Source organism: Carassius auratus, chromosome 25, assembly GCF_003368295.1.
Source record: "Carassius auratus strain Wakin chromosome 25, ASM336829v1, whole genome shotgun sequence".
In the NCBI taxonomy this organism is placed as follows: Eukaryota; Metazoa; Chordata; class Actinopteri; order Cypriniformes; family Cyprinidae; genus Carassius; species Carassius auratus.
Genome location: NC_039267.1, coordinates 188,296 through 198,187, shown reverse-complemented (window position 1 = coordinate 198,187; position 9,892 = coordinate 188,296). Strand labels below are relative to the sequence as shown.

The 9,892-nt window shown below is 39.1% G+C and overlaps 1 protein-coding gene across 1 annotated transcript; it reads right to left on the bottom strand.

The window, feature by feature from the left end:
- Positions 1-427: 427 nt before the first annotated feature.
- Positions 428-9,721, bottom strand: LOC113042875 (von Willebrand factor A domain-containing protein 5A-like). The gene is made up of 20 exons (XM_026201867.1): positions 9,446-9,721; positions 8,726-8,928; positions 8,427-8,649; positions 8,132-8,292; positions 7,942-8,056; positions 7,693-7,868; positions 7,521-7,609; positions 7,295-7,439; positions 4,108-4,187; positions 3,915-4,029; positions 3,670-3,828; positions 3,475-3,578; positions 3,161-3,378; positions 3,045-3,068; positions 2,193-2,225; positions 1,882-1,917; positions 1,691-1,792; positions 1,366-1,505; positions 1,157-1,280; positions 428-1,015 (listed from the first exon to the last, which is right to left on the bottom strand). Exons 1-20 carry the CDS (start codon positions 9,483-9,485, stop codon positions 936-938), a joined length of 2,367 nt encoding a protein of 788 aa, XP_026057652.1. The 5' UTR covers positions 9,486-9,721; the 3' UTR covers positions 428-935.
- Between the last annotated feature and the right edge of the window lie 171 nt (positions 9,722-9,892).

The window sequence follows — 9,892 nt, the reverse complement described above, 5'->3', positions numbered from 1 at the left end:
TGTACTATGTTTTCTTCAACTATAGGGTATATTATACTACAATACATTACAATTTACTATGTAATAAAAACTAAAGTATATACAACAGTATTTATTACAGTTCACTATAGTTCATACTCCAGTATGCAGCAACTTTCATTAAAGTGTTTTAAATACTATAATATATACAGTATAATACAATTTACTATAGTATGTTTCAAAAACACTATAGTATTTACTATAAATTACTACATTATTTTTTTTTTCATGTTATACTTTAGAAACATTTCTATAACATCTCCTTGCTTTTTTCTAATTTTAACCGTCTCGTTGAAAACCATATTTAACTCTCTAAACATGATTCTGCTGCTGTGTGAAAGTATCTTCAGTGAATTGAGGACCAACAGCTTTAATAACTCACGGACAGACAAAAACCAGGAGTAGAAAGTGGTTTAAAAAACATACATTTTATTCAAAATTATTTTAGATTTCAAAACAATAAAAATAAAGAAGAGTTTTTATATGTGACCTGTTCCTTTGAAATGATTATCTTGGAAACATATTGTTATAAATAGTGTAGAGTGGAGGGAAACACCCCCTTGGTACAAATAATTTTTTTGTTAAAATCTAATTACATGAAAACTATTAATTGGTCATTATCACTAAAAAAAGAAAAAAGAAAAAAGAAAAACTACTCTAGACACATTGAACTTTTGTTTCACAGAAAAATATGACACAGCTCCACTCTACCCTGTCTATATACATTTTTTTACCTTAGTAGATAAAACGCGAATGGTGCAGGTCACTCATATTTAGAATTTACTGTAGATTTGAGCACATAAAAATTGACTACATTTTATGAAACAAGTAACGATAAAGATTAACGATAAATGTAATAGTATCTGTTCTTTGGTCTTCTGATGGATCAGGATGTAAAAAGTGTAGAAGTGATATCTTCAGATTCCCAGAGTCTCTTTGGTCACCTGACATCCGAGCAGGACATTCCCCTCACACACACACTGCGACAGATCTCCCACTGAAACACACACACACACACACACACACACACACACACACACTCAAATCATCAGTGTGTGTCAAAGAACTGAAGATATCTGCTGAAACGTCTCTTGATGAACGCTGACTGAATGAATGTGGTCTGGAATGGAGATCTCACCTTTCTGAGAGCCGATCCATGACGCTGCCTTCATGGCCACAAACTGCCACTCCACCTGCTGCTCTATTTTACAGCCGTATAACCAGATCAGAGCCAGGAGAGTGGCCCATACTGACCCATCCACCTGTGTACAAACCATCATCCACTGCATTTGTTACTGGACACTGCACACAATCAGCACTGTCTGATTATTACATCACATCTCTCACCTGTGCTGGTTTCTGATTGGTCAGCTCATCCTCCGTCTTCCCAAACACATCAGCCAGTGTGGAGTCCAGATCCCAGCAGCCGGACGCCTTTTGGAGAGAAACCAGCTGCAGTAACAGGTCCTTCTGGAGCTCAGGAGCAGCTGAACAGATCAATTTGTATGTTTACTGAAATAACCGTTTTACTGCTCAAAGTGCAATTAAATGCAGCTGTCTCAATTATTTTTCATGGAGTAATGCTTCTCATTCATTTGTTTTTTTAAAGAATAGCAGGTAGTTTTAAAGGAATAGTTAATCCAAAAAAATAAATAGCTGAGAATGTACTCACCCTCAGCTTGTTTAAGATATAGACGAGTTTGATTCTCTGTGGCAGCAGACATGGAACAGAGCACAGGCTTCTTAGAACCACGGCGGAACAAATTCTGGATCTCTGCAAATGACAACAATTATCGTTAACCATGCTGCACTTGTGTTGCACGTTTAGTGAGATTAAGTGATGCTGTGTATTCATTGTGTTACTTGTCATGAATCCGAACTTCTTTTTGGGTTCACTCACTAAAAAAAAGGAAGAAAGAAAAGATCTCTAAAATGGAAACTGATTTTCTTTTCTTTCTTAAAGATTAACCGTAACAACAGACAGAACATATCCACAGAAATGAACACATTATGGCTGCAACAATCATATTTTTCTGTATCTTAAAACCTGCAGCTGTATTAATTCCTGTTTAAATGAATTTAAGCCTTTAGTGTGACTAAAGTTCAAGATCAAATTAAATTTTGACTTGTAGTGTGTGTCATACCATATAATAACAGACTGATGTTTTTCTTACCATATGCTGCCAGGGAACATTTTAGAAGTAAATCTGAAAAACATTTGATGATTTATTTTAGGTGAACACATCAAATGTAAACATCAAATAGTCAAGTGACAGTAAAAGTGATTTATACACACACACACACACACACACACACACACACACACACACACAATCAGAGCACAATTTGCATGTTTACTGAAATAACCATTTTACCGGTGAGAAAGTACAATTAAATGCAGCTGTCTCGATTATTTATCAAGGAGTAATGCTTCTTATTTATTCGTTTTTTAAAAAAAATTGCATGTAGCTATATTTAACCCATTTTACAGGTTTACATGCAAAATCAATAACCCGACAACGCAAGTAAACCGTGTTTACAAAACACCCTGCGGTCACTAGTTAGATATAACCTTTAACAAAGTGACACAATTAAACATTTTTCCAGGGAAAATCATTTCTTTATGCCTTTAAATGGCTTGAATACAACTCTACACCCCTTACATCATTTACTTTATTTATTTAGTAAAGCTATTTCAAAGCATATTTTTGACACTCTTCGGTAGACTGCCGTTTTAAGGAGAAATGCTTAGTAATGGTGTTGACTGATGATTTTGCATATGGTTTGTCTAAAAACACTAGAAAGACATGTAAATAATGTTAAAACTTTATTTTCAAATACGTATCTCGAAATGTCAAAAGGAAACCTGCACAGAATCATTCTCCTCACAAATTTCTATGACTCTACCAGTTGTCCTATGACTGATATATTTCCTCCTCTCCTGCTGCTAAACACTGGCTGTGGCTGAATGTGCTTCAATTTGCCACAAGGGGGCTTTGTGATGAAATAACAGATTGTTGTCTTACCACAGTCTGCTTGCATCAGGGCATCTGAAACACATTTGATTCCACATCTCAGTGTAAACATCAAATAGTAAAGTGACAGTAAAAGTGATTTATACACACACAATGAGAGCACTAACCGTATGTTGGCACTCTTCTCTGCAGCAGGGGTCCTTTCACAGTCTGTCTGCTGTCTTTATTCACAGCAATGAAGGCTGTATGAACACAGCTGACTCCTGCCTGAACACTGAGCTCCACCATCCTGCTCCTGATGCCCTCAACATCTGCAGCTCCAGACCTCTCCTTCTGCTCCAGAGAACGGATCAGGGTCCGAGCCGCCAGCCGGTGAATAGACAACCTGCAGAAACATGGAGGAAATGTGTTGAATCAGATAAACAAAAAGCTGATGTCACTCCAATTCAATTTGTTTCTATAAGTGTTTGTGTGTGTTTACTGTGTTTCCTCAGTTGGTTTGAGGCAGAAGTGGAGCTGGTTTGTAACTGGTTGATCTTTGAGACTGTATTTGACTGTCACTGTTCCCTCAGAGCCTCCTGAACTCTATGAAAGAGAAAAGGCAGATATTTTAAATCGAAATGAAAGACACTGGTTTTAAATTCTCATTAAAGAAATACAAGTTTAATAATCTAACCTCTCCTTTAAGCTGGGCATAAATGAGTGTCCTTTGACCCTGGAAGAGCACATTGATGGGTGGAGACAGTGTGTCAACAGTAACATCATCTGGAAGGGTCCAATCCACAGAGATATTAAGCACAGCGGGCTGCAGAGCAAACCTGAGCGACTGCATCACCTGATATAGTTTGAAGAGAAAGAGAAACCATTGAGACATTTGACTAGGAAACATTTGTGTCTGTGAAATCCAGTGGAGAGCTTTACTTTGGGCTGCATGCGGTCGGTGTCTGTGATGAACTGAGCGTGACCAGATCCCTCTCTGGCCATTCCTGTGATGAGGGCGGCACTCGCACCCTCACCAATCCCGAATGAGAAACACCTGAAGACACGATCAACTCTGTTACTGTTAGTGATGAAGATATGAATGATGGACAGATCAAACCCAGCAGACCTTTACCTGTGAGAGTGAGCGTGACTTTTCACCAGATCCAGCACCTCTTTAGTGTTAAACACTTCTCCATCAGTGAAGATGAACAGCTGAAGAGAAAGCAATAATTTATGCCAGAATGGGCAGACTATAGTTCACAGGTTGCCAGACTTCAAGTCAAACCAATTGATAAAATCTTTAAATATTCTGTTTTTAGATATTTTAAATAATTTACCCAGAGATATATTGGCTTCTAGCAACCCTGCACTCAGCATCTACATTCCAAATTTCCATTGTTCTACCAATAAATATTATTCTGTAAAATTACTGTGTTTCCTTTATCTGTCACTCTACTTCTGTGTAAACTAACTTGGAAGTTTTTAGAATTGCGTGGAAAAACAGTATGTCCATCTATAGACAGGCTCTAAAAACTGCCAGGGCAGAGCATATCCACAAACTCATTGAAAATAACCAAAACAATCCAAGGTTTTTATTTAGCACAGTGGCTAAATTAACAAATTACCAGACGCCACCTGATTCTAATATTCCATCAACGTTTAATAGTAATGACTTTATGAGTAAAATATGGAGTTATCTAATCTAACTGGGGAAGTCGTGGCCTACTGGTTAGAGGGTTGGACTCCCAATCGAAGGGTTGTGAGTTCGAGTCTCGGGCCAGACGGAATTGTGGGTGGGGGGAGTGCATGTACAGATCTCTCTCCACCTTCAATACCACGACTTAGGTGCCCTTGAGCAAGGCATCGAACCCCCAACTGCTCCCCGGGCGCCGCAGCATAAATGGCTGCCCACTGCTCCGGGTGTGTGCTCACAGTGTGTGTGTGTGTGTGTTCACTGCTCTGTGTGTGTGCATTTCGGATGGGTTAAATGCAGAGCACAAATTCTGAGTATGGGTCACCATACTTGGCTGAATGAATGTCACTTCAATTCTTCACTGATAAAATAGATAACATCAGAAATACAATAGCGAATGTAGATTCTAAAGTGTTTAATACTTCAGTTTCATCCATCGCACCCAAAGATAAACTGCAGCGCTTTACAAATATAGGACAGGAAGAGCTAAATAAACGTATCACTGTATCTAAACCAACAAGATGTTTATTAGATCCTGTAAATTACTGAAAGAGTTGTTACCTATAGCCGAAGAAACGCTTCTCAACATTATTAACTTGTCGTTATCTTTAGGTCACATCCCAAAATCATTCAAGTTGGCGGTTATTAAGTCTCTTATAAAAAACCACAACTACTGTAGATCCTAGTGAACTGGCAAATTGTAGGCCCATTTCAAATCTTCAGTTTATTTCTAACATTTTAGAAAAAGTTGTATCTGCTCAATTGTGCTCCTTCCTGCAAAAGAAAATTATCTGTATGAAGAATTTCAGTCAGGTTTCAGGCCCCACCATAGCACAGAAACTGCACTTGGTAAAATTACAAATGACTTGCAAAAAGACTGCATCTCATTTCTAGTTTTACTTGATCTTAGTGCTGCGTTCGACACCGTAGATCATGACATACTCATAGATCGATTACAAAACTATACAGGTATTCAAGGGCAGGCTCTAAGATGGTTTAGATCCTACCTGTCCGATCGCTACCATTTTGTTTATTTAAATGGGGAGTCATCTCATTTATCAGCAGTAAAATATGGAGTGCCACAAGGATCTGTCCTAGGTCTTCTTCTATTTTCAATATAAATGTTGACCCTTGGTAATATTATTAGAAAATACGGGATTAGTTTCCACTGTTATGCTGATGATACTCAGCTATATATCTCAACAGGACCAGATGAAACTTCTAAATTATCTAATCTAACAGAGTGTGTTAAAAATGTAAAATATTGGATAACCAATAATTTTTGTCCTATTAAATTCAGATAAGACAGGAATATTACTTATTGGACCAAAAAACAGTACACAGAATCTAGTAGACTACAGTTTGCAACTAGACGGATGTACTGTTACTTCCTCTACAGTCAAAAATCTGGGTGTTATATTAGACAGCAACTTGTCTTTTGAAAACCATATTTCCCATGTTACAAAAACTGCATTCTTCCATCTTAGAAACATTGCCAAGCTACGAAACATGTTATCTGTTTCTGATGCAGAAAAGCTAGTTCATGCATTCATGACCTCTAGACTGGACTATTGTAATGCACTTCTAGGTGGTTGTCCTGCTTCGTCAATAAACAAGCTACAGGTAGTCCAAAATGCAGCAGCTAGAGTCCTTACCACGTCAAGAAAATATGATCATATTACCCCAATTTTACTGTCTCTGCACTGGCTACCTATTAAGTTCCGTATCAGTTACAAATTATTATTACTTACCTATAGGGCCCTAAATGGTTTAGCTCCTGCGTACCTAACTAGCCTTCTACCACGCTACAACCCATCACGCTCCCTAAGGTCACAAAACACTGGACTTTTGGTAGTTCCTAGGATAGCAAAGTCCACTAAAGGAAGTAGAGCTTTATTTCGCATTTGGCTCCCAAACTCTGGAATAGCCTTCCTGATAATGTTCGGGGTTCAGACACACTCTCTCTGTTTAAATCTAGATTAAAAACACATCTCTTTCGCCAAGCATTCGAATAATGCATCTCATAATTTGTGACTGCAGTTGTATCTGATCAAATGCGCATTCTTATTCTTTAGCTTGGGTAAAACTAATTCATTTTACTTTGTTGGAACAGCAGCTACACTAATGATATGTGTTTCTCTGTTTTGCCACGTAACTAGGATTTACACAAGCTCCAGTCTGGATCCAATACACCTGAGAAGAGATGATGTCATCCCCTCAAAGGACCTCAGATGATGCTAACCCTGAAACAACATACAGAACTAACAAATATTGCTACTTACTATGCAGTAACATAATAATTTATTTTCATAGTGCTCATCGTCTGGTTGACTATGTCTTGTATACATTTGTATGAATATTCCTGTCATTTGCACACAAACTGATCACCATTTATAAGCTACTACTAAATATTGTAGAAACATAATTTTCTGTAAAGTTGCTTTGCAATGATTTGTATCGTAAAAAGCGCTATACAAATAAACTTGAATTGAATTGAATTGTGTAATGTGCATGTGTGTTCAAAATAGTTTTGAAGTTTGACAATGACTCACTTCCTGTTAAGACAAGCTGTACATAATGTCATTAATTACAATAAACAATTCAGGTGCACAGTGAGGTGTTGTACCTGTCTGGGGTGATCAGGGTAACAGGGCTGACTGTAGATGTGTTTTAGAGGCTGTAATATCTCTGTGCCGCCCATGTCTGCTTTCATTTCCTTCACTCTCTTCAGAGCCTGATCCATTGTGTCCTGATTGTACTCAACACTCTGACTGAAAAGACACAGAAAAATATCTCATGTCCAGTGGCTCATTTCAATACTGATGTCTATGAATGAAGATCTAGATACTAACGGGAAGAAAGACTCAAAATCAGATCCAAATCCATAGATATTGAAGTAGCATCCCATGGGCAGACTCTTCAACAGTAACAGCAGAGTGTCCTACAGAGAGACATGGACAGATATTCAAGTGTGTCTCATCTGAATATACGTCAACAGAGTCAAAATCATAAATTAAATCTTACCTTTGCGCTTTCTATGCGCATCTGTGCTTCTTTCCCTCGATGCATCATGTCTCCCATACTGCCTGATCTGTCAATCACAAAAACAAACTCGCCTCGAGATGCCAATGATGACATCACTTCCTCTGGGAACTCTGGGTACAAACTTATCATGACCACTGTATCCCTCATCAGAGAACCTGAAAAATAGAGAAAGAGTCAGTGAAATATCGATCATTCATTCCCATAATGCCAGTGATCTGCAGGTCTTACCTGGCAGGGCAGTGTTCACTCCTGCCTCCACTACAGCAGAGGGCTGATGGGTATCCTGATAGTACACAAACAGCTCAACGTCCTTATCAAACATGTGACCAGGACTCAGATTCACCTGCACACACACACAAAACTTGCATAAAACTGCTCTGCTCACACATCCAGATAAACACATGAAGACACACAGTACCGTGGCCTGAGTGTGATCAGAGTGGAGGAACACTAGAGGATCCAGAGTGCAGTTGGACTCTAGTTTGGAGATGGGCTTTGGAGAGCTCACATGAACACTGAGAGTCAGCGTGTAGGGAACAGCTCCTGATGAAATCTCTGAGACTATACCAGCAGCTGAACCTGACACACACACACACACACACACACACACACAAACACACACACACACACACACACACACACACACAGAGAGAGAGTGTGTCAGCATCAGCTTCTCTGCTCTAATAAAGTGTGTGTCAGAGCTGCTGTAGTACCTGCTGGTGTGTATCGGGGGTTGAGTACAGCCGGCAGACAGAAGCGCAGCGAGTGGTCGTCCTGCACAGCGAGCTCGGTGATGTAGATGATGGTGACAGCAGCGTTCTGACCCGCCGACAGACACCCGACACTCAGTCTGAACACATCAGGACTCTCTGCGCTCTCTTCCAACAGAAACGCCTGCTGACCTGAACTCACAGCGTCATCATACCGATCCCTCGCCTGCAGGATACAGTTTTGTTACGTGATGTACAGTGTAAATATATGCAACTGAGCTGCAGTTTGTATTTGGACTCACGGTTTCTCTGTCCTGCACCTCTGCCACAATCTCCTGCTCTCCGATCTTGGCACTGAAGTGGCAGACAGCAGCATCAGCAGGCAGAGGGAAGACGAACAAGACCTCCAGGGGGCGCTCTTCCTCATTCACATACTGCAGAGTGGAGGAGACTGTGGCTACATGATCCTGAACCAGAAGCTCCACTGAGATGCTCTTCAGAGGCACTGAGACACACAAACCAACACAACAACATCACAAATACAGAAGAACAACATAACAAATACAGAAGAATAACATCCAAAATAAACTTTCTGACCCTTCCAAATCACAAATATATTTGTTGATGAGCTTGAATTTAAAGATGAACAGCGATTTATGAAGTGGGATGCATTTAGGAACATTTCTGAGTGGAGGTTCAGTCGTTAACTGGTAGACAGGAGCCACCAGACATTTAGGCAACTAAAGAATGAAGACAGATTTACTAATTCGCCATAGTTAATTAAACTCTCGCATTATTGGAAAAACGAGAACGTTTTGATATAATTAACATTTCTGAGTTAAAGAAAAGCAAAAGAGTAGGAGACTTAACCCTTTAATGGCATATCGTTTAAAATTGGGTTTGCCTATTAATGGATTAAATACTGAGACAAATCGCTTGGAAAACACCTACAATGTTAAAAAAAAGAAAAAGTTTATATTCAGATAGTAGGTAACATTACACGTAAACAGGTGAATTCATACCTGGTTTATTTTTCTCAGTCACAAGTCCGCAGATCTCCATTCTCACGATCCGTCTGTTTACTTCAAATCGAAACTGAAACTCAAACACTGAACCTGCTGCCTTGAAAACGTACTTAAATCTTTACAGACTGACTCATTTGATGATTAAGTCAGTGTTATTTAAAAGTTTACAATGATGTCAAAAGTCGAAGTCGCTCAATCAGCTCTCCGTTATCAGTCAGAAGACCAATAGTAGACAGTGAAGTCATGCCTCATTAATATTAATTGTTTTGTGCGCAGACTTGCCACGAGTTGTGCCCATGTCATGAATCATGAATTTGAGTCATGAATATTAATTAGGTTCTGTTCGGAAGCTCTGCACTGATTTGATCGCTTAAGAATCAATGCAACTTCCGCATGGATGTTTCTTTAGATCATGGGATTTTCCTCTCAATGCAAGTATTGAAA